The 21472-nt window shown below is 37.7% G+C and overlaps 7 protein-coding genes across 17 annotated transcripts; 3 read left to right on the forward strand and 4 right to left on the reverse strand.

Moving 5' to 3' along the window:
• The first annotated feature begins 19 nt into the window (after positions 1 to 19).
• LOC100116635 (protein ARV1) lies at positions 20 to 5068 on the forward strand. 4 transcript variants are annotated; one of them, XM_008217929.4, is made up of 5 exons: positions 27 to 174; positions 2615 to 2803; positions 3010 to 3116; positions 3180 to 3786; positions 4653 to 5068. In XM_008217929.4, exons 3-5 carry the CDS (start codon positions 3033 to 3035, stop codon positions 4781 to 4783), a joined length of 822 nt encoding a protein of 273 aa, XP_008216151.1. In that variant the 5' UTR covers positions 27 to 174; positions 2615 to 2803; positions 3010 to 3032; the 3' UTR covers positions 4784 to 5068. The 4 variants fall into 4 exon arrangements, with proteins under 4 accessions (XP_008216152.1, XP_031780117.1, XP_008216151.1 ...); XM_001601027.5 differs by having other exon boundaries at positions 29 to 174; positions 3195 to 3786; XM_008217930.3 differs by lacking the exon at positions 2615 to 2803 and having other exon boundaries at positions 20 to 174.
• On the reverse strand, positions 180 to 2683 carry LOC100116672 (aldo-keto reductase family 1 member A1). Its single transcript, XM_001601057.6, has 4 exons — positions 2201 to 2683; positions 1345 to 1512; positions 911 to 1264; positions 180 to 829 (listed from the first exon to the last, which is right to left on the reverse strand). The coding sequence occupies exons 1-4, from the start codon at positions 2276 to 2278 to the stop codon at positions 449 to 451; spliced, it is 981 nt and encodes a 326-aa protein (XP_001601107.1). The 5' UTR covers positions 2279 to 2683; the 3' UTR covers positions 180 to 448.
• LOC100116594 (WD repeat-containing protein 37) lies at positions 3827 to 7383 on the reverse strand. Its single transcript, XM_031924256.2, has 5 exons — positions 6573 to 7383; positions 6365 to 6490; positions 5398 to 6154; positions 5073 to 5319; positions 3827 to 4942 (listed from the first exon to the last, which is right to left on the reverse strand). The coding sequence occupies exons 1-5, from the start codon at positions 6841 to 6843 to the stop codon at positions 4817 to 4819; spliced, it is 1527 nt and encodes a 508-aa protein (XP_031780116.1). The 5' UTR covers positions 6844 to 7383; the 3' UTR covers positions 3827 to 4816.
• An 86-nt stretch (positions 7384 to 7469) lies between these two features.
• On the forward strand, positions 7470 to 12992 carry LOC100116564 (alpha-mannosidase 2). Of its 2 annotated transcripts, XM_008217933.4 has the most exons (8): positions 7470 to 7698; positions 7760 to 7954; positions 8049 to 8698; positions 8806 to 9840; positions 9923 to 10231; positions 10318 to 10849; positions 10930 to 11082; positions 11180 to 12986. In XM_008217933.4, exons 2-8 carry the CDS (start codon positions 7826 to 7828, stop codon positions 11765 to 11767), a joined length of 3396 nt encoding a protein of 1131 aa, XP_008216155.1. In that variant the 5' UTR covers positions 7470 to 7698; positions 7760 to 7825; the 3' UTR covers positions 11768 to 12986. The 2 variants fall into 2 exon arrangements, with proteins under 2 accessions (XP_008216155.1, XP_001601023.1); XM_001600973.6 differs by having other exon boundaries at positions 7473 to 7954; positions 11180 to 12992.
• Positions 12984 to 15083, reverse strand: LOC100116532 (N-alpha-acetyltransferase 40). The gene is made up of 4 exons (XM_001600952.6): positions 14713 to 15083; positions 14116 to 14504; positions 13873 to 14031; positions 12984 to 13257 (listed from the first exon to the last, which is right to left on the reverse strand). Exons 1-4 carry the CDS (start codon positions 14716 to 14718, stop codon positions 13173 to 13175), a joined length of 639 nt encoding a protein of 212 aa, XP_001601002.1. The 5' UTR covers positions 14719 to 15083; the 3' UTR covers positions 12984 to 13172.
• Positions 15084 to 15195: 112 nt separating this feature from the next.
• On the forward strand, positions 15196 to 18276 carry LOC100116497 (3'-5' ssDNA/RNA exonuclease TatD). Of its 5 annotated transcripts, none has more exons than XM_032597582.1 (4): positions 15418 to 15572; positions 16091 to 16186; positions 16651 to 17033; positions 17229 to 18276. In XM_032597582.1, exons 3-4 carry the CDS (start codon positions 16661 to 16663, stop codon positions 17783 to 17785), a joined length of 930 nt encoding a protein of 309 aa, XP_032453473.1. In that variant the 5' UTR covers positions 15418 to 15572; positions 16091 to 16186; positions 16651 to 16660; the 3' UTR covers positions 17786 to 18276. The 5 variants fall into 5 exon arrangements, with proteins under 5 accessions (XP_032453472.1, XP_032453473.1, XP_008216147.1 ...); XM_008217925.4 differs by having other exon boundaries at positions 15533 to 15683; XM_008217924.4 differs by lacking the exon at positions 15418 to 15572 and adding an exon at positions 15604 to 15884.
• LOC100677888 lies at positions 18198 to 21400 on the reverse strand. 3 transcript variants are annotated; one of them, XM_016982486.3, is made up of 7 exons: positions 20837 to 21400; positions 20602 to 20769; positions 19722 to 20502; positions 19033 to 19643; positions 18840 to 18969; positions 18496 to 18766; positions 18198 to 18416 (listed from the first exon to the last, which is right to left on the reverse strand). In XM_016982486.3, the coding sequence occupies exons 2-6, from the start codon at positions 20717 to 20719 to the stop codon at positions 18544 to 18546; spliced, it is 1863 nt and encodes a 620-aa protein (XP_016837975.1). In that variant the 5' UTR covers positions 20720 to 20769; positions 20837 to 21400; the 3' UTR covers positions 18198 to 18416; positions 18496 to 18543. The 3 variants fall into 3 exon arrangements, with proteins under 3 accessions (XP_016837975.1, XP_008216145.2, XP_031780115.1); XM_008217923.4 differs by having other exon boundaries at positions 18306 to 18766; XM_031924255.2 differs by having other exon boundaries at positions 18306 to 18766; positions 20602 to 20720; positions 20837 to 21088.
• Positions 21401 to 21472: the final 72 nt, after the last annotated feature.

Consider the following 21472-nt stretch of genomic DNA (forward strand, 5'->3'; position numbering starts at 1 on the left):
CTCTTATCTCAATAAGGGATCTGCATACATATATATACATCAGGGGGAGCCAACAGAGTTAGTGCATACAAAACATTTGGTTTGAGGGTTGACGTTTTGGTTGGTTTGACAAGATGATACAACTGTGCTATTCTTCATTGTTTCATGTGAAAATAAACTGCAAAGCTTAACCAGGTAGAGCCTTTTTTAACAAATGTTCATTTATTTTAATAGATTCCAAGCGAACACTGTAATTATACATAAAATTTGCTAACAGTTTTTTTATAGAAATAGCAAAAACCAAATGTAAATAACAAAGCTCTCATAATTTCAACAGTTGACAATTCAATTATCAATAATAAATACTCAAGATTTTCATAAATAAAACAACAGTTTCACACAATAGTTTTGAGGTTAAATACATACTCTATATGTGAATCAGTTTGCTAAGTTGACGATGTACTGAAAGTTATTGTTTGAAGGGGAATTCGGGATGCTTCTCTGTTCCTGGTAAAAATGAGAAATCACAGATACGTGCTTTCTCTCCTTGATCTAATGCATTCAATGCTTTTACGTCTACATCATCGAGTTGCCAACCGAATAACTGAATATTGTCTCTGATGCGTTGAGGAGTTGTACTCTTGGGAATAACGATAATTCCTTTTTGAATAGTATGCTTAAGCGCAATCTGTGCTGGTGTCTTATTGTGCTTCTTAGCTATTTGTAAGACAGTTGGATTCTCCAACAAATCTGGGACCGCGCCATCTTTTCCCAACGACTTTACTAATCCCCTTGTTCCAAGAGGAGAATATGCAGTGATTGGAATACCTTTGTTTTTACAGTATTCAACCTATATTCATAAGCAAAAATTACATTGTATTATTTGCAGAGTAATAGTTATGTGATTTTTTGTGCTATACAGCATGCATACCATTTCTTTTTGCTGGAAATACAAATGCAGTTCAATCTGCAATGTAGCAACAGGCACCTTGGCAGAGTTTAATACTCTGTCAATTTGTTTGGTATTGAAGTTAGACAAGCCGATGGCTTTGGTCAGGCCATTGACAACCTGCTTCTCCATTTCTGCCCACACGGCGATGTGGTCAGTATTGTGATCAATTTTGAGTTCACCATTTTCGTGCTTTGGAAACAAGTTGCCTTCTTCCTCCACAAATGCAAATGGAACATGAATCAGATAGAGATCCAAGTAATCCAGTTGTAAATCTTTCAAAGACTTTTTTAAATACTTTTCCACTCTCTCAGGCCTATTTCCACTCGGTGGCACCTTGAAAAATTCAAAATTGAATTTTTCAATATAAGCAGTTGCTTGAAAATAAAAATGTATAAACTTATATTTAATGATACCTTTGTTACTATGAAAAGTTCCTCTCTCTTGACTTTACCAGAATCAAGCCATTTTTTCAAAACTTTTCCAATAACGTGTTCATTGAGATATACTGGTGCTGCATCAATGTGCCTGTATCCAGCTTCCAAGGCATTCTCTACAGCAGCCGCTACCTCTTCTTCCGATGCCTGTTGCAAAAAAAAAAAAAAAAAAAAAAATGCAAAAGTCATTTTAAATGTATATATTAAATGAGATTTTTGTAAATGAATAAATTTTAAAAATCAATCGTGAACAAAGAGACACGATGTTCCAAAGCGCAAATAAGTATGTACATAAGCATTACATCGTGTTTTGGCTAAGTGAGAGTTCACCTCCTTTTTTTCAACTTTCTTCAAACGTAAGAAGCCGTTACAGACGACTGGACCTCGAAATGTCCTGAAATCGTTGAAGCAACAAAAAATGCATTTCTGTAATAAATTATACGATACGAGATCAACTATCGTTTCACATAATTACTTTTTGTGCCGGCGGTTGCCGTAAAGAGTATATCACAGTCGCTGCATAAATTGCTTTAAGATGCTGCCAATTGCAGTAGGTGGTGACTAAGAAACCGATTTAAAAAAACAACGTTTTCTTCCAAAGAAAAACCATTGCCGCACCGCAGATACCGATACGGAGTCTAGTATAGAAAATGGTGTTATTTGGCTGCCGGATTTTGACCCTATGGCCTATATTTTGTGGTAAAAGGTACGCGGCGTATAGGGGTCCTCTACTGCGAGTTTTAACTTTGTACGCGATTCAATAAGTTGAATAATAAATAATGACAATGAGACATCGAGTGCCGCTTTTAAAGAGGAAAAGCATAAAAGAGCTCACCTGCCAGGTGCCGAACCCGACGATCGGCACTCGCTGTCCCGTCGGCAGAGCGACGCCGTCGTTGGCCACTGAGCTCATTCTTCTCCTCGATAAAGTCCTCTCGGTCTAAGCGCTTCGAGCGTCACTCCCGGAATGTCCGCGCCAGCTCACGGATATAATGCTCGACGCGCTGCGCCCGCGGGACGTCCCCTACTCCTGGCTCAGGACTTTCACCCGCGCGTATCGCTGGATCCGTTAGAATCGTACATAAGTACTATTTGACTAGCCGCTATTTTTTTTTTTTTTTTTTTCCGTCGCGTGAGGACGGATTTGTCGTTCTGATGGGCAGCGCATGTTTCGTATAACTATATACTGCTATACCATACGCGGCGGTATGCACGCGCAAGTGTAATTATGTTCTGCATTTCTGTATAGGCACGGCGACGACTCAAGGCTGCGCGGCTAGTATATTATTACGCAGCCGAGCTGTTTTTACGATTAACTGGAAGATCGAGCGTTGGATAATAGAGACAATGATTCGCAGAGTTGCGAATGTTGCCGTTTTTATTTGACTTTTTTCTTCATCACTCTATACGATATCCGAGGCGGAAGTCGATCACCTATGTATGTATGCACGTATTATCTTGTGCTATTTTATGACATTGGCACGTATATTCGCCAGTTGCCTGCCTCGGGTTTAAAAATGTTGAATAAAAACCTCATTAGTATGGATTAACCCGATTCTATTTATTATTTTTGCGTGTGGAAAACCGACGATGCAAAGTTGATGGCAAATTTATAATGGATTTATATGGAATTATTGATTACAGGTTCGGGGCAGACGCGAAGAAATATGTATACCTGTATAAACTGCGGTGCTCACGTGGACGAGCTTTACCGTCGCTACAGTCCCAGCGTGCTCAAAGTCCTGAAATGCGTAAGTCTAGGATTGCAATTATGCACAATCGCAGCTCGATAGATTTACCTAATTAACCGGCAGGTTTTATTCATTCAGGAAAAGTGCGGCAATCTTGCGGATAAGTACATCGAGTACGACCCGGTGATTGTCTTGGTGGACTTGGTACTTTTGGAGAAACCAGCCTATCGTCACCTGCTCTACAACAGCGACTTCAACGCCTACTGGAAGCTCATGGTCGTCCTTATCTTGGGCGAGTCCTTCCGCAAGTGGACGAGCTACGAGGAAGAATCGCGGGCTCGCGACAGCTCCGCGCCGTCCTCCTCCTCCTCCTCCTCCTCCTCCTCCTCCTCCTCCAACTTCACCGATCCGGTTTTCGAGCTGTTCGCCAGGTCGAGTGGCCTTTTCGTCTTCCAGGGCGAGAGGAACTTTTACTTCCTCCTGGCTCACACGGCTTTATCATTGACAGCCTTCGTCTGCGTCGTGCTGCTTATTACGGAGCTCAGGTGGATGCTCCTCGGCAGCAGACCGCGCAGGTACAAGCCGACCGATTTGGTCCGGGCGCTCATCATCGGAGGCTGTGCCAAATTGCTGGGCTTGCTCGGAATCGTCTGGCAGCACGCGGCGCCTGAGCCACACCATATACTCATCTATGGCTACACTGTGCTCTGCCTCCTAACGGCTTATTCAGGTAATTCGCGCTTATCTGGGCCGTAAGAAAGAATGCAAGCTTCCGTTCAAAATTATCTATTTGACAGTTCTATATTGTTTGTATAATTTACATTGCTAGATCTGCGGGAATATATTATATTTGATACATTATAGAAAATAAATAGATAACAACTTTAAACGTTATCAATTTAAATACAACAGCCTTCATTGTGCAGGAAATGTGTTAGTGAAGCATGTATTTTCGATAGGTCACGTAAGATATAAATATCAAGTACTTACTGCTTGTTATTAAGTAAAATTTGTGATTATAATTTATAGATACTTTTATGTTTCTAAATATTACAGTTTCTGCTTAAATTTGCAAATAATTTGGCATGTGATTATTGTCTGTTAAATGCAAATTATTATATTCATTATCATATCTTTTCAGTATACTATCATTCAAATTTTATTTTTCATATCTTACTACTCATTTTTTAAATGCTACAAATTCATCAAGCAATTATACCTTTTGAACATTTATATTTTGATTTATGTATTTTGATCGCAAAACACGCATCGTACATAACGGGAATAACTTTATATGCTTGGTTGGTTTTTTATCACCACGTACATTTTTCTTTAATAACTATAATAAATACCAATGGCACATAATACATATAAATAGCATCTATCTACACAATTTTTTACTTTAATTACAGTCACTTTGACATTCCAAGTTAAATTTTTATTTATTTTTAATGCCTCTATACGAGATATTAAATTGCCTAACCCCCTTTTTTCCCTTGCTATCGACCAGTGTACAAATAAAAATCTTAGCATTGCCCTCATAAAAAGAATCTAACAATCATTTTGCATAAATATGTGTTCGTTTTGTTCTTTTAGTTGTCTGTGAGAGTGGAAGAACTGGGTCTTTGATTGGACTGGCTGGTGGACTTTTGGCTCATAACTACGTTTACAATATAATACCTGAACTTTACTTATCGACCGCCAATGTGACTCTGTTGCAAGCTTAAGGTCATTAATTGACGACGATCGCGAAACGTGTCTCAAGCATCCTTTACCGGTAAAATGCTCCATCCAAGCACGAGCCTGTCGAAACCACAGGAGAAGAGATTGCAGGTGCTACTGTTGTCTTCAGCCCAAGCCACTGAGCAGACCATTCGTCGGTGGCCCTGTACAGTATTAGAAACGTTATATTTTGTATTATATTTGTTATGCGCGAAAAATAAAGACTTTGAACTTGTAAATTGTAAATTATTTATTAATATTAATAAAAGTCAACTTTAAACCAATTTTAATTACCTGTCTACTTGTTCTTGGTAATCTTGCTAGTCGTTGTCCACTTAAGTCAAACAGACGAATCTGCCTATTATCGTGAGGAATAGCGACTATTCCGGCACTAGACACAGCCAACCTGTTTGCTGAACTGTCCGCGCGAATGGTGGCTAAGGGGCTTCGAATATTTCGCAGTTCCCAAACTTTAACGCTCCTGTCATCTGATGCTGATACTATTTTGTCCTCTCTTGTAAATACAGCTGAAGTAACAGTTCTGAAAAAATGGCGGATTTTGAAATGAAATCTTTAAAAAAGCGCACGCTGTTCTTAAGTGTTTTGATTGAAAATTTACTCTGTGTGGCCTTGGAAAACTGATACAGAGTGGATGGGTTCTCTGAAATCCCACAAACGGAAAGTGCTATCTCGACTAGAAGTAACACACAATCTTTGAGCATGATGCACTGAAACGTGAGTCAGTTCTTGGTCATGTCCACAGAGGGTGTGAATAATTTCCCCAGATTCAGCATCATATAGATTAGCAGTTCTGTCCCAAGAAGCAGTTACTATTTGTTCGGCTCCAAAAAGCCAATCGGCAGCAGTCACAACTCCAGTATGTCCAAGCAGCTCTTTGACTGGAGTTCTCAGAGTAGGTGCAGAATCTTCTTCTAGAGGAGGACAGTTATCTCCACCAATACCTCTATCACTGCCAGCAGTTCCCAAATCCTCCAAGGATGGTCTCTTTGGTAGATCCCAGTTCACCGCTGCTTGCCACACATGAGCAGAACAATCACCACTCGCTGAAAGTGCTAGGTCTCTTGTAGGATGGAATCTCACAGAATTAACTGAACCACTGTGACCTGTGTATTGCAATAAGCAGCGACAGCTATCCATAGCCCATACTCGGGCTGTATGATCAGCAGATGCTGTTGCAATAATTGGTTGGCTAGACCTACCCACAGAAACTTCCCAGACACCATCTCTGTGGCCTCTATACTCTCTTTGCATGCTACAAGTCATGGTAGGATTTTTAAAACTGGATACTATCTTACTTGTCTGAGCCTTTAGTTTGTGCGAAGTCTTTACTTTATGAGCAGAGCTTCCACCCAAGGCTGCAAGAGAAATAGTATTATTTTTATCACTCTATAGTTGAGTTATTGATTTAGTTATTTTTATTCTAAAGTTGTAAAAAAGATATCAATAAAAAACCCATATTAGCTCCTCTAACAAATTAATATTTTAATAATCATTTGCTTTCTTTCTCAATACGTCAAAAAAATAAACTTAAATCAAACTGAGCCATGTTAGCACATTAAACTTACATTTCTGTTTGGAAAGATTTTTGCTATCAGTAAAATCTTGAAAGTCTCCTGGTGGTAGACTACGTTCTCCTGATCCATAGCACTCTCTTTCCAGTCTCTCGTTCAATGCTTCTATCTTCTCTTGTACTACAATAGAAAAAGAACATTCAACTTAGATAAGCAAAGAAAGAAGAGCAAGATAAGCAAGCATTACTCTAAGAAAACATACAGCCAGTGTTCTCTGTGCAGAGCATCTCGAATTCCTTCTCTATTTGTTGAAATAGGTCTAACAACTTGGAACGGAGCACCGGAGGAATAGGACTGTCCTCGATATCAGAGCGGAAGCTAACGTAGTGCAATGCAGTGGGTTGAAGAGGAGTTGAGCCGCTCTGCTGAGATTGTAACTCTGTGTCTGTGCTGCTCTGTACTCGAGGGATTGAGATTCTCTTGACTTTGCCACTGGACTTATTGCCTGTGGTAACTGGTGGTTCTCCAGGCATGATTCTCTATCTAATGCTAATGCTAATGCTTGTAATAAAAATACCGAACGGTCCCGTAAAGCTTTTCCACGACATATATCTCGCCACTCGGTGAGGAAAAGCTCGATTCGAAAGATTTTGCGTGGAGACTGACGTCAATTCATCTATGCTGCGCTGCAGATCGCAGAAGCTGTCAAAATCTCGTACCTAGGTAATAAATACACGGTTCTTTGAAATGTAACTATGTAACTAAAAGAGGAAATATTTTTTCTATACGAGTCAGACGTCAACGTCACTGCTTTCACGTGAGCGAAAAAAAAATAACTAGAATTTATAGGTTCAATTTTGTATTCAGTATAGTTTTGATATCGCTTTAAATAGTAACCCAAGTCTACTAGTTATTGTCTACAAAAAATATCGATTAATACCCATATGCACTTATTCAATTTTTTCATTTCACTCGGTTTGCTAGTTCAAAATATCTGGGACTATTCGGGCAAAATAATTTGGCGAAGCTGACGACCATCGACGATACAGTCAACGCAGTGTAGGTAGCAGACGACTTCGCGGTTCCTATAGCTATAGCTATATACCTATCTTATACTTGTATAGGTGCATCCGTGCGTAGGGGGCCTAGGGGGTTATAGGGATGTACGACGATCAAGCGCGCGCTCGCGGAGGTGGGGGAGGAACTTTTCAACATGTTTTTCCCTCCCAAACTTTCTCGATTTTATCAGACTTGCTTATCGAAAAATTAGTTCGCGACTTGAAAAAAATCGGAGCAGTCTGTGGAAGTGACGTTTAATTGCTTCCTGGATGTTTAAATGCTTCCTACGTCAGCTACATACGAGTGACGCTCGAAGGCCCGAATTCAAGGTTAACCAATCGCTATTGTACATGTTCGCACAGTTTACTAATATTTTGACCGCGTTGATAGATGCCTCGCTCCAAACCATCCGAATGAAAAAAAGGTTATCCTTTCGGAATTAACGTTGGAGTCGACATGAAAGCCAGGAAGTTGTTTGCTGCACTCGGGGCAGGCCTCATTCTGGCCTGCTGCGTTATGATTTACTTAATGCTTGATGTTACTTTGTTTCCACAGAGTAGGGGCTCAAAAAGCAATGTAAAAGATGTAAGTACTCATAGCATCAACTACTTGCTATTTCAATTTTAAATTAGTTACGTATGAAACTCGTGCTTTATGCTTGTGATAATGTTATCTTCAGAATCAATGGCTCCATTTTGAATCTCGAATAGCAAAACTTGAAGAAGAATTGAATCGTCACCACAGAGCTATGAATGCTCTGCAGGCAGCTGCTCAGGTGAAAGTAGAGGCACCCCTGGATGACAGACACCAGAATTTAAATCCCTTTGGATACTTTAAGCCTGAAAAGCCTGCAGTGTGCACCGTCAATTTCAGGCAGACACCAGAAGTTGACATTCAAATGCTTGAGGTTTACAAGCAGTTGAAATTTGACAATCCAGATGGAGGAGTATGGAAGCAAGGCTGGAGCATAAAGTACGATGAAAAGCAGTGGCATCCTAATAGGAAACTGAAGGTTTTTGTTGTACCACATTCTCACAATGATCCTGGATGGCTCAACACCTTCGAGAAGTATTATACATACCAAACTCAAGGTATACTGAATAACATGGTAACCAAGTTATCTGAAGATAGAAGGAGGAAGTTCATTTGGGCAGAGATCTCGTTCTTTAAATTGTGGTGGGATGAACAATCCCAATCGACCCGCGATGTTGTGAAAAGACTAGTCCATGATGGACAGCTTGAGATTGTTGCTGGAGGATATGTTATGCCTGATGAATCTGTCTCACATTGGATGGCACAACTGACACAACTGACAGAGGGCCATCAATGGTACTTTTGAATCCAACCTTTTTCATTTATTTTTATTTTCATAATCAAAATTCAGTTAAATTTAGAAATGACTTTAACAATTCACGTTTGATCAATCTCCCTTACAGGCTGAAGACAAATTTAGACTATGTGCCGAACGTCGGCTGGGCGATCGATCCCTTTGGCCTATCTCCGACCATGCCGTACCTTTTGAAGGGCGCTGGCCTGGAAAACGTTGTCATCCAACGGGTCCATTACTCCGTGAAGAAGAAGCTCGCTCAGGACAAGCATCTGGAGTTTCGCTGGCGCCAGCTCTGGGACAACGACGGCTCCACCGCGATCTTCACGCACATGATGCCCTTCTATAGCTATGACATTCCCCATACCTGCGGCCCTGATCCCAAGGTCTGTTGTCAGTTTGATTTCTACCGATTACCGAGCTTTGGGTTCACCTGTCCCTGGAAGATTCCTCCTAAGGCTATCACGAAAGCCAATGTCGGAGAGAGAGCGGCTATTCTTCTTGATCAATACCGCAAGAAGGCTCAGTTGTTCAAGACTAACGTGGTGCTGATACCTTTAGGCGATGACTTCAGGTACTCGCACGTAACGGAATGGGACGCGCAGTTTCCGAATTACCAGAAACTGTTCGACTACATGAATAGCGACCGGCAAATGAACGTGCAAATTCAGTTTGGAACGCTGAGCGATTACTTTGAGGCCGTCAGAAGCCAAAAGAGTATCGAGGAGTATCCTAGCTTGAGCGGGGACTTCTTCACGTATTCTGACAGGGACGACCACTATTGGAGTGGATACTACACCTCGAGGCCGTTCCACAAAAGGCTCGACAGGGTGCTTATAGGATCTTTGAGGGGAGCCGAGTTGTTGAGCACCATCGCATGGATGAAAGGTAACGATCATCTGATCGAGGATAAGATGGCCAGTCGACTGGACGTCGCGAGACGGTGGCACTCGATATTCCAGCATCACGATGGCGTGACCGGTACCGCGAGGGATCATGTTGTAATCGACTACGCTCAGAAGATGATTGTCGCACTTAACAACTCGGCTCATATTCTGCAGCAGTCGGTGGCGCACTTGATGAGAAGCCCGCAAAAGTCGCCCGTCGATTTGGAGACGCTTTACTTGTCTTTGGATGAGAACAGGTAAATTTTCAATCGAAATATTTATTTCCTGAAGAAATTTATACTCAGCTTGTTTTTCATAATTTTCACATTTTGCTTTCAGATCGTATCACACGAGTCCTGGAGACAAGTACGTGGTCTCCCTCGGAGATGACATCACAGCAAGAAAAATTCTCTTCTACAATTCCCTTCCGCGAACTAGGACAAAAGTAGCGAGTATATACGTGTCTTCTCCTTGGGTGCGAGTCACCGATAAAATGGGACGACCTATTCAGTGTCAGATCTCGCCTGTCTGGGTCAGCCCAGCAGCCATCTCCGCAGCAAGATACGAACTATCTTTTCTAGTCACTGTACCTGCATTCGGCTTAACTACCTATATCGTTCATGCTTTGCACGGTACAACCTTACCAGAGTGAGTATCGTTATCATAAAATGCACTTACTCGTCCGTAGTTGATAAAATAGATCAACTTTGATCCATTCCTTCAATACTTTGCAGAGAATCGTATCTGGCGAACGTAACAGTCTACAATACAGCTATTCCCCTTTCCCCGGTACCTGGTTTCAATAATGTACAGACTTATCCGAGCGTGCAAGAGTTTTCCATCAGTCAGCGACCGGAACTGTCTGCGGCTTTTGGTAAAACCGGCCTGTTGAAAGCTCTGCGTGTGAGCGACAAGACGTATCCGGTGCACCTGGAGTTCGTCAAGTACGGTACGAGAGGTGCCGGTCAAGACAAGAGTGGAGCCTACTTATTCTTACCCGATAAGCCAGAACCCGATCCAGTATTAACCGGCAACAGTAGAATAGTTCACTTAGTTACGGGACCTATTTTGTCGAGGGTTTTCACGGATCTCCCCTATGTTAAGCACATTTGTACTCTTTATAATTCGTCGGGTAGTGACGGACTGGGTTTGCACATTACAAACGAAGTAGATATTACGGAAACACAGAATTTCGAGTTGGCGATGAGGATTAATACTGACATAGCCTCGGGGGATGTGTTCTACACGGATTTGAACGGCCTAAATGTAAGGATTTTTATGCAACCATATCTTTAAATATTATTTAAATTTTAATCATACCTATAATGAAAATGCTAATTTTGTAGATAATTAAACGACAGAGATTTGCGAAGATTCCTACTCAAGGAAATTATTATCCACTAGCAGCTGCGGGTTATATTGAGGATGAACGTATTAGGATGAGTATCATAACAGGACAGCCCCTAGGAGCAAGTTCCATGTCCTCCGGGCAATTCGAGGTAGCCTTTTTTTTTTATTTTCAATCACAAAGAATCATTTTACCTATAATACGTATACCTAAAGATAATAATGCAAAACTACTATTTTTTCATGCAGATCATGCAAGATCGGCGGTTGATGCAAGACGACAACCGCGGCCTGAGTCAAGGCGTAACGGACAACCTGCTAACGTTCCACAAATTTGTTTTACTGTTGGAGAAGCGTCAGGAGTCTTGCCAACAACCAACACCTCCAATTGAGCATCCGGCAGGTCTTCTTTCTCTTGCTGGTCACCTGTCCCTCGATGACATGCTCCATCCAGTGCTCGCTCTACATCCACGAACGAATACCGACCTCTACCTGAACCCAACCTTCGCTCCCTTAGGCTCGAATCTTCCCGCCGACTTGAGCGTCGTTAGTTTACGCGTGATCCCGATTCCTGATGGTGCCGGCAAAGGTGTTGGCATGGTGTTACACAGGCAAGCGCTAAACTTATGCTGGGGCGATGCTGCTCTTCAACAACTTTTCCCCGTTTCCAAGACAGGCGAAATCGACCTCAGCAAGTTCCTCGGTAACATGCAGGACTGGACCATCAGTGAGGCACCGTTAACATTCACCAACGTAGGACCATCCAAGAGGTCACCGATCGTTAGTCTATGTCCACATCAACTCGTATCGCTTCTTTTTCACAAGACCGAATCTTAAGCTAGCTAAGTAGTTACTTAGTTGGTTACCTCTCTTTGTCGGGATCACGGGGAGTTTAATATTTTTCGCTACTAAGTAGTGGGAGGAGATACTCGTATTTTGATAGAACTGAGTTAAAATAGCAATCGCTGCGTCAACCAATTCTTCGAACTATTTGACAAGAAAAGTCTTAATAATTTGAAAAATAATTTACAAGGAAACAAAATCAAAGTAGGGGTTGCAAATTAAACACTGTAGGACTTTCTAGAAGTCGTAAGCTTTATGTAGAAGTAGATGATGTACATATTATCTAACTTTCGTTAAATTCGCAGTTAATATTCTGGAAACAACAATGAAATCTGAAAAATTAAGTTCGCGCTACTTTTATTCAATAGCTGCCGTATCGTACATAAAAGTACTCTACGGAGAAAAAGAAAATGACAATTTTCTGTCGATAGATTCTGTAGTTAAAACGTGGTAGAATCTTTCGCGTGTAAGCTCAGACAATGGAAAAGTAGTGTGTTGCCAATGCTGTGATAAATTACGGAATATTTGTTCTAATAAAAAGTAAACTTCACAAAAAGAAATATAAGCTGAAATAGCCGTTTTTTTGGTAGACAAGGCACGTAAAAAAAGAAATTCTTTGGCATCATTTCTTTTTTGTTAAATATTACAAATGTAATTTTTGTATATTGAAGTTCAATGATTGCTGCTGGAAATTTAGGTATGACTTGTGATCCAACAAATTATAATTGGAAAGTATTTTTGCATGTCTAAGAAACGATTTTTGCAAAATAGAAATACGATACTTTTATTAGTATTTTAATTGATTAAATCACATTAATTATTATAATGATCTTTTATACTAGCAATTGATTTTTATTCACTATAAGTTTTATTGACGAATTGTGATGTTTATGAGATGTATATTATGTATTGAATAATTTTTTAAACATACAACTTTGATCAGGTATTTTTTCTGATACATGTTTGTTTTTAATTTTGAAAGCATGCCTTTTACCTTTCTGTATGCACACCAACCATTGGTATTTTTTATAACTCAAAAAATTTACAAATTACTGTTAAACATTTTCAGAGCAATTTTGTGAGTCATCCAATTCGTATTGGTGACACATTATGCTTTAATAATTTGATGTGATGTGTATGATTGTATAAGAATTGAATACTTAAAATTAAATTGGACATTAAAAAAAAAAAAGTAAAAATAAAAGTTTGGTAACGTAAATTATTTGTTTTTTTATTAAAAGTCTATACAAAAATAATAAAATTAATCAGTAAATACGTTCTAAATAAAAAACAGTCATTGTTATCAATTTCACAACTAATCGGAGAAAGAACATTTTGCAATATAAATTCACACAATAATGGTCTATTACAATAAATATGTAATTAATTCAGAGTTCATTTATTCACACAAAAAATTTTGCTTGCTCAAAATGACATAATCAACTTCTTCTGATGGTGGGGGGTTTGTGCTATCCAGTTTGTAACTAAAAATAACAATTTTACAAATAATCAATTAAAAGGTATTTTCAATGAACATTTCCAACAAGTTTCACATATAAAATTAAATTGAAATTTGAAGCAGCCTTATTTCTTACTCAAATAAATCAATATTATAATTAAAACATAAATGTACTTCACAAGTCTTAGCTTAAATGGCCACTTAAAAAAAGTGTGTGCATATTTAAATCATCATGGGATATTTAAATTCTGTAGATAATATATGTTGTAAATAATGCAATAATATTGGCTTTATGTAGTTTATAATTTCAATATTTTAAAATGCATAATTTGAAAAGTAGTAGAATACCAAAAATTATTATGGTAAATGCTTTGCAAGTATGAATGTCAAGTTCGATGTACAAACAAGATCTGTAGTAATGTCTAGGATATTCTCATTTCTGTGATCAATTTTATGTTTTGTAAAAAAGTTAGAATTCATAGAAGAGTAATTTTAGAATTATTTTATAACTTCCATGCTACAAAAATTGTATATGATAACGTAAAAAATTGTATAATTCAATTTACTCATAACACTATGCTTTGTTTATTTATGTGAAAATTGTTCGATTTTTTAACAAGATTAATAAAGTTTTACTTACCCAAGTTTATAGAAAAACGAAAGGGCCATTGGATTGTGCTTAAGAACAGTCAGAACAACTTTCTGCATCTGATTTTTGGCTGCTATAGCTTCAAGAGCTTGCATCATAAAACGACCAAGTCCCTTGCGCCTTTCTAATAGCTCTAACTGTAGTTCGTAACTGTACATAAGGTAATTGATAAAATGAATAAAAAATTTGTATTAAAGTAAGAAAATAGAAATTGGTGGAAAATATATTTCTTACCAGTATAACACTGCAACTCCATCATCCAAATCAAATCTAAAGTGTGAGAAGCCAATTTTTTTTCCTTCGCTTGATGCTATCAAGTACCATGCACTATCTTCTGTAAGTTCTGTTTTTTTTGCTTCACCATTCCAGCCCCAACTAGACTCCTCATAGAGTTTTTTCATATTTCTCTCCATTAAGTCACAGATCCAATCAACTGTTTCCACAGGTAAAGTTGTGACTCGATTTGTGCTCAATTCCACATTCGAACCTTCTTTAGGAATGTATTTGTGAAACTTTTCGAATGATTCTAAGGGATTGGCTAGTACATTTGCTTTTTCTGTGAGTTTAGTTGCAACGGCTGCCTTTTCAGCTTGCAGCTGTCGTCTCGTCTTACGGGGCTTTTTCTGCAAATATTCATTAGTTTTGTTGAATGTCGCATTCGAAAAAGTTTTAACACATCTAGAGGTTATACGTGTTTTGCTTGATTCTGCTAATGACATTTACTAGTAAATACATATTTATATGAGAAAATTTGAATAGTTGCTAAAAAACCATATAGATGCATTAAAAATAAAAGACAATGTACAAATTTAAATAGTCGTAACATTTTACCTTCATGATGAACGATTTTAACTCTTACAACTCGTGTGCGGCTCGGTCGAAAGTGTAAACACATCAACCGCAAGTATCAAGCGAGAATCGCGCGGGAACTATTGGCTCTAACTGATGATTACCAACATAAGTAGCTGTATACGAAAGATCGCAACTTGACATTTGGAATGACAATTTAATTAGGACACGAAAATGGAAACTTCCTGCTATTCAAATTATTTTCCAATTAAATTACAAAAATTTCTCTTTTCAAGGAAAATACTTAATGTCTTAAGATACTGTAACATTTTTTCTACGTAATCTGCAAAATTAGTCGCTAGGCAATGAATTTAATAAAATTTTACCGACATCACATTGACTGTCATCGTGACAGAATAAACGGCGGCGGAGTTGGCGCGGTGCTCAACGAGTGCGCGCGTATATACGTATACGCGGGTGCGGCGAGAAAGAATTGTTTGGATCGTTTACAATATTCTGCGCAAATCTCGATTTTTATCCTAAGATAGCGCGTATAGCCGTATCGATCTTCGTAACTGCGGATAGGAAAAAAAAGATCAGTCGCATAAATGGAACCGCATTTACGTAACTTATCAGTACTCAATTGCAGCTGCTTTTTTCATTTTTTCACCATCATGCGGTCAGGCATACATATGCGCGTATTATAATATTATACCCTCTCGCGCAAATAAGAGTATATAAGACAAACAAGTTCGCCCGCATCTAAAGGCCGCATCGTCCGTAACAGCAGCCGTCGCGCATCTCGTCGTCATCGTGACGATCATCTGGATTCTGATGTCCCACGATCACAGCTGCTTAGTTATAGTGCAGCGCAAAAGAGCAGCGAGACACTATACTTATATGTATACTTAATACTTATATAGTTAGACAGTCGTAAACATGACGCAATGCGCGACGCGCGTTCCCCCAGTAACCGGTCGCTAAATCGAGAATAAAAAAATCACAAGTCATAAGTAATCTCTCTCTCTCTTTCTCTCTCTTTCTCTTCCTCCTCTCTCTTTCTCTCGAGAGTCGAGTTTTCGGTTTGGAGAGAATGCCGCACCGAAGGCTACAATAGCGAACGGTCGTGCAGGGGGCGAGAGTCAGAAGAGGGAGAAACTCCATCAGAGAGATCGAGTCGGGGGAGTTATGACTCACTGCTGGAACCGTGCAAAGTTCATTTTTTTCCCTCCTTCCGTTCTTTTCCTCGACTAACAAGTCACAAAAACTAATAACCTATAAGACGACCTTTTCTTTGCGTATGATCGAAACTGCGCTTCTCTCTACTATATACTGCAGTGGACCAGCATTTATTTCGGAGCGCAGAGAACACGTCACGCCACCGACAGTACCCCCCTATATCTCTATTTATTTTTCTTAGGTTAAAAGCGAAGATTCGCGCGGCTGGAGGATAATCTTTCCCGAAAGAGACTATACGTCGAAGAATTCCCGCTGATAGCGAGTGCTGCCAAATAACGTGAGTAATTTACTTTTCTTCTAGAGCTTTGAGTATGCAATGCACTCAAATGTGGCAAGATTTCGAGCTATTAATTTAATTCAAGCGTTCGCTCGTCGCTGTGCCATTGGTTATTTTTAGTGCGGGTGTTTTCTCTTGATCCATTGACAGTGCTCTGACCGCTGACGTCTCGGTCTAATGATCAATTAGCCATTGAAGTATTTCGGTACAATCTTATTGCTTCGCAGATTTCAAGTACGCGATATAATTACATACATATGAGACGTGGGTCTTGGAAACGTTTTCAAGCCTGGCTTTATCTAATCTGTTGCCTACTCCGTGAAAACTAAACAGAGAACCGTTTGATTTTGAGTTGCAGTGTATATTCCAAGTTTTCTATAAAGTTTCTCTCCTTGTACTGTCACAAATTAATTTTTGAGCACTGGCTTATATCTTCTATTTATATGTCAATTATACTCTTGCAGGTACTCTAGAATGTCTGAAGACGCAAGTGGATCAAAGATGGATGAAACTGCGTCAGCCATGACTCAGTGCTATGAAAATTACGTCTTGGTTGATGTTGGAGCAAACCTGACCAATAAAAAGTACAGCCGTGATTTGGACAGTGTCATACAAAGGGCCAAGGATGCAGGGGTTCAAAAAATTATGGTCACCGGAGCCAGCATACGATCTAGCAAAGAGGCATTGCGTCTTACGAGGATTTATCCTGGAAATTTGTACTCGACAGCTGGTGTCCACCCTCACGATGCCAAATCCTGGGAGGGCATGGACACACTGGAAGAGTTAGAAAGTATAGCTAACAATCCAGAATGTGTTGCCATAGGAGAATGTGGATTGGACTATAACAGTAAGTGGCCCTAAAACTGAAGTGCAGCAAAAATTGTTTCCTAAGAATCATACCTTTCTTAAATGTTATGAGATTAGCAGTTAGAACTTGGAACTAGTGTCATTCTCTATTTTTATTGAAGACAAGATTCCTAAACTCTAATTTTTTTATGCCTCCTAATATTCAGAAGGACTGATACTGAAATTATTATTGTAGGAGATTTTTCAGAACCAGAAATACAACGATCTGTGTTTCAAAAGCAAGTTGAGCTTGCTTGTCGTTTGAACAAACCTCTTGTTATCCATGAACGAGGGGCTCAAGAAGATGTACTTAAAGTATTAAAATCCTTCGCAGATCATTTACCGCCAGTGCTCATCCACTCATTCATTGGCACAGCAGAAGAAGCACAAGTTTATTTGGATCACGGTTTTTATTTAGGAATAACAGGCTATCTGTGTAAAGATAAGTCTGATAGCGGCGTGAGGCAGCTGTTGGAGGGTGGACAGGTCTCACTGGACAGAATTCTCGTAGAAACCGACGCTCCGTTCATGTACCCCAACACCAGAGCTAGTAAACTGCCGGTCCACGTCAAGGATGCGTTGACAGAACGATCCATGACCTTCCTACAACGCTACTGCACTTTCCAGCGTAACGAGCCTTGCGCGTTGCCGGCTATTGTTGAGATGGTTGCGGCATTCATGCACAAAACGCCGGAAGAAGTAGCGCTTGCTACTGCTTTCAATGCTCTCAAATTGTTCGGTCTGAATCAATGATTGTTGATGATAAGCGAGGCGCAAGTGGTGCTAGCTCTGGGTGCTGTCGTCATCCCGTGGATCGTTGATCATCACATTGATCAGAATGATGGCTTTTACGCTTGAATACGCAATTTCTTACTCTTTTTTTACTTTAGGAACATATAGAATTTATATATCCAATTTATTTGTATTCAGTGTAATCTTAAGCCAACGCGCACTGGACTCTGAGTCAACCATACACCTGGTGCAATAAAAAAATTTATATCTTGACGATATATCCGTTTATTGCTCTGATATAGAAACATTGTCATTAAAGAAGTTTTTTAAGGCTTTGAAAGATTTTAATCGAAAACGACGACGTAAATTAATTGTGCGTCGAATTTGAAGTGAACGACGATACGATACGATGTTTTAAATTGTAAAACAGTTGTGCGATAAAAATGTGTATATTTTATTGTTGACATATTGCCTATTTTCATAAGAATAAATTATTATATAATCAAAAACAATCTTTTTTTAACTTTTCAAAACCAGTCTGTACAAAATATAACTTTTTTATTTAAACTTTGCATTCTTATATAATTATTAAAAGCTCAAACTCATGAGTTTCATTTCTAAATGCTTCACAAAATACATATGCAATAACTCTCTGTATAAAAATGTAACATCTGTAGGATATCTTCAACTATATACATAAAAAACTTTAATAAAATGTGATATATACATACATCAAAATTTATAATGGTGAGCATTTTCAAGGGACTTAATTTAGTCTGTTAAGAGGTAGTAGAGATTGTATCATCTTCAAATTTAAGTTTAATGGCCTGCATTATGTATAAAGTCTTTTCGTTTTCTGGCATTTTTTCCCACATTTTTCCGTTTACTGGAATAACAGTATAAGACATTGATTCCAATGTCCTTATGAACAAGGAATACGGTCCTAACATTCGTTGAGTATTTCTGGCATACCATTCAGGTTGTGCGTAAAGAATTAGGTATCTAAACAAAAATTAATTTTAATATACCAAATATAACATTGTTATGAAGATTTTCAACACTGAATTATAATTACATTTGACTATCAGGTGGAATAGTTAAATCTTCTAAATAAGTAATACCATTGTTATGGCACTTGGTTTTAATACTTCCATAGGAATTAATAGCAATAGGATAGCCACTTCTATTTAGTATCACCACATGATCTGAAATAACAAATAAAATGAAGATACTTCAGTTTTCAACATTTATATGATGTGATTACTAACCAATGTAATGCTCCATTGTTGTTCTGACATTCGTTTTAATATAAACATTTCCTCCTATTGCTTGTTCCAGAGCAGGTAAAAGTGGATAGTCTTTATTTAATTGTGAATTTTTGAATAAGTCAAGGAGATCTTTTGATGGCCATGGACCACCATAAGAAGGACAGAGTATTTTTATTATCTGATACAGTCTTAATATGATTTGCTGATGTTCTTCAGAGATTATGTGTTTTGTGGAAAATGCTTCTTTCAAAAGCATTGGTTCAAAACACTCCAAACATGCTAGATGCAAGGCAAAGTAGCATAATTTTAAATGTTCCATTTTAGAGATTTCTTGACTTAAAATAGGTTGCTTCATAACATCCCAAAATACTGGTTTGTAATCAGCTAATGCCAATCCTGTGACTAAAGGTTGTATCACATTTGACTCCTCATTAAAAACATTAGGATCTTCATAGCATTTAGCAGATAAATAATCTAAAAGATCTATCTGTACATGACGAATAAAATTTAAACAAGAAAGAATATCGCTTCCTTGTGTAAAATCCCAGTTTTCATATATCACTTTTTGAACTAGTTCATCAATGAACGTTTCATTGTAAAATTCATCGTGACTGAAAAATCATATAAAAATTTAATTTCATAAATTAGAATGTATGTACATATTATTTGAACTGAATGACTATACTCACTTGGTACTAATTTTGAAAGAAACGTCTTTTATTATTTGTAAAATTTGATTTGGATTCAGCTCATCAATATTTTCAATAATAATTTTTTGTACACGTTCTATGATACTTGTAAATTTATATGGAAGGTCATTGGTATAGCAAAGCGATTTTAAAATATGAAGAGCATCTTTGAGTTCAATTTTTTCCTTATAATTTTCTACCGCATCAGATAGAAAATTTAAAATAGCTTTATCTTGAACATTTTTGGAAGCAAAACATAATGCATAAATTAGTGTACTTATATCACTTTTATCTAACTGTGAAATCTTGGCGAAACATTGACTCTTAATGGAAGATTCAATCGACTTGATGAAATTTGTTGGTGAAAATTGAACAAGTACAGTTGACAATTTATACATATCCTGGAAAGATAGGTCTTTCATATACTCTTCTATGTGTTGTAGAAGAGTCATAACGAATATATTTGAACTTGGTACATTCAAAAGTTGAAGTATATTTAGAGCTTCAATAACTTCGTTTGGTGTTAACTGTTTTATTTGTGGTTGTAAACAGTTGCATAACTTAGTAAAATCTATCTGTTCATCCAAGTTTGTGGTAATCTGACACTTATCTCGATAAAAATAATGCAATGAGGATAGTGCAGCAATGACATGTTCTCGCCTAATTTGATCCTTGTTGGAATCAATGTAATTTAGGAGATTAGAAGGACTAAGACCTTGGCGTAGAGTTTTCAGCATCAAGTCTTCCTTCTGAGCTTTCAAATTACATCGATTAACTTCATCTAAATAAGATACAGAATATTACTTTTAATATATTTTTAGGATTAGGATGAAAATGAAATAAAATTGATTAGTTCCTTGTATAAACATTATATTTTTACCTTTATGAAGTTGGGATGTGTTACAAAATCTTGATATATTAACTCGTTGAGCTTGTGAAAATGCTAAATTTCTTATTGTCACAGATAATGTTATCAATCTTTTTACCATAAAATCCATACTAAAATAACGGGAGACTTGTTAATAAACACTTCAAAAATTTGTATTTTCTGAAAATATGGAAAAGTTCTAGAAAAATTGTAGTTATACAAATTTTATTGATAAATCATACTATACCTTTTTTCAATTATCACAGGATGCAGCAAAAAATAAAAAAATATTTAAAAAATTTTTAACACCTCACTCTACAACATATTACTTGATAGTGAGTATACGCAAATAATTAGCACCGCGAGTTCAAATCATAATACACAGTTCACTTGATTTAGGGTTATGTTGGCCCATTATATTTTAAGCGCGTAAAACGAAGTGATTCAAATATTTTGAGATTAAAAACTACAAATGTAGTACATACATAGAGGTTTCTTTATTATATTTGGAATGTTTTTAGTTATTATTGTTTATTTAACAATATTTTCTGTTTTTAATAGGTAGCAAGAAATAATAAAAATAAATATTCATCAGTTATAATATGATTATTCGTGTTTGGTGAACCGTACTTTAACGAAAATCAGACTTTATATAGCAAATATTATAATTCTATATACATGTATATACAATAGATTTCTTTAATTTACGATAACCCAGCTGCAACAAAATAAATATTATAAAGTTATAACTTGTAAGTATAACAATGGTATATAATTTTTGCTTGAGTTTGTGCTGTCGCTTCGCGTTCCATATCTACCTATACTTATATATAGGTATCGGCTATATATATATATATATATATATATATATATATATATATAT

Source organism: Nasonia vitripennis, chromosome 2, assembly GCF_009193385.2.
Source record: "Nasonia vitripennis strain AsymCx chromosome 2, Nvit_psr_1.1, whole genome shotgun sequence".
In the NCBI taxonomy this organism is placed as follows: domain Eukaryota; kingdom Metazoa; phylum Arthropoda; class Insecta; order Hymenoptera; family Pteromalidae; genus Nasonia; species Nasonia vitripennis.

What these genes read in the sequence shown, in the direction of transcription:
- LOC100116564 (XM_008217933.4), top strand. Translation starts at nt 7,826, where the DNA reads ATGAAAGCCAGGAAGTTGTTTGCTGCACTCGGGGCAGGCCTCATTCTG. An exon ending in CTGACAGAGGGCCATCAATG is followed by an intron (nt 8,699 to 8,805) that starts GTACTTTTGAAT and finishes TCTCCCTTACAG; the next exon opens with GCTGAAGACAAATTTAGACT. An exon ending in CGGATTTGAACGGCCTAAAT is followed by an intron (nt 10,850 to 10,929) that starts GTAAGGATTTTT and finishes CTAATTTTGTAG; the next exon opens with ATAATTAAACGACAGAGATT.
- LOC100116497 (XM_032597581.1), top strand. Translation starts at nt 16,661, where the DNA reads ATGTCTGAAGACGCAAGTGGATCAAAGATGGATGAAACTGCGTCAGCC. An exon ending in ATGTGGATTGGACTATAACA is followed by an intron (nt 17,034 to 17,228) that starts GTAAGTGGCCCT and finishes TTATTATTGTAG; the next exon opens with GAGATTTTTCAGAACCAGAA.
- LOC100677888 (XM_016982486.3), bottom strand. Translation starts at nt 20,719, where the DNA reads ATGGATTTTATGGTAAAAAGATTGATAACATTATCTGTGACAATAAGA. An exon ending in CACATCCCAACTTCATAAAG is followed by an intron (nt 20,503 to 20,601) that starts GTAAAAATATAA and finishes TATCTTATTTAG; the next exon opens with ATGAAGTTAATCGATGTAAT. An exon ending in AACAATGGAGCATTACATTG is followed by an intron (nt 18,970 to 19,032) that starts GTTAGTAATCAC and finishes TTGTTATTTCAG; the next exon opens with ATCATGTGGTGATACTAAAT.
- LOC100116594 (XM_031924256.2), bottom strand. Translation starts at nt 6,843, where the DNA reads ATGCCTGGAGAACCACCAGTTACCACAGGCAATAAGTCCAGTGGCAAA. An exon ending in GTTTTCCAAGGCCACACAGA is followed by an intron (nt 5,320 to 5,397) that starts GTAAATTTTCAA and finishes CCATTTTTTCAG; the next exon opens with AACTGTTACTTCAGCTGTAT. An exon ending in TACCAAGAACAAGTAGACAG is followed by an intron (nt 4,943 to 5,072) that starts GTAATTAAAATT and finishes AATACTGTACAG; the next exon opens with GGCCACCGACGAATGGTCTG.
- LOC100116635 (XM_008217930.3), top strand. Translation starts at nt 3,033, where the DNA reads ATGTATACCTGTATAAACTGCGGTGCTCACGTGGACGAGCTTTACCGT. An exon ending in TGCTCAAAGTCCTGAAATGC is followed by an intron (nt 3,117 to 3,179) that starts GTAAGTCTAGGA and finishes ATTAACCGGCAG; the next exon opens with GTTTTATTCATTCAGGAAAA. An exon ending in CCTCCTAACGGCTTATTCAG is followed by an intron (nt 3,787 to 4,652) that starts GTAATTCGCGCT and finishes TTGTTCTTTTAG; the next exon opens with TTGTCTGTGAGAGTGGAAGA.
- LOC100116672 (XM_001601057.6), bottom strand. Translation starts at nt 2,278, where the DNA reads ATGAGCTCAGTGGCCAACGACGGCGTCGCTCTGCCGACGGGACAGCGA. An exon ending in TCGGGTTCGGCACCTGGCAG is followed by an intron (nt 1,513 to 2,200) that starts GTGAGCTCTTTT and finishes TTTTTGCAACAG; the next exon opens with GCATCGGAAGAAGAGGTAGC. An exon ending in ATTTCCAGCAAAAAGAAATG is followed by an intron (nt 830 to 910) that starts GTATGCATGCTG and finishes TTATGAATATAG; the next exon opens with GTTGAATACTGTAAAAACAA.
- LOC100116532 (XM_001600952.6), bottom strand. An exon ending in GGAGTTGCAGTGTTATACTG is followed by an intron (nt 14,032 to 14,115) that starts GTAAGAAATATA and finishes CCTTATGTACAG; the next exon opens with TTACGAACTACAGTTAGAGC. An exon ending in TCGTTTTTCTATAAACTTGG is followed by an intron (nt 13,258 to 13,872) that starts GTAAGTAAAACT and finishes TGTTATTTTTAG; the next exon opens with TTACAAACTGGATAGCACAA.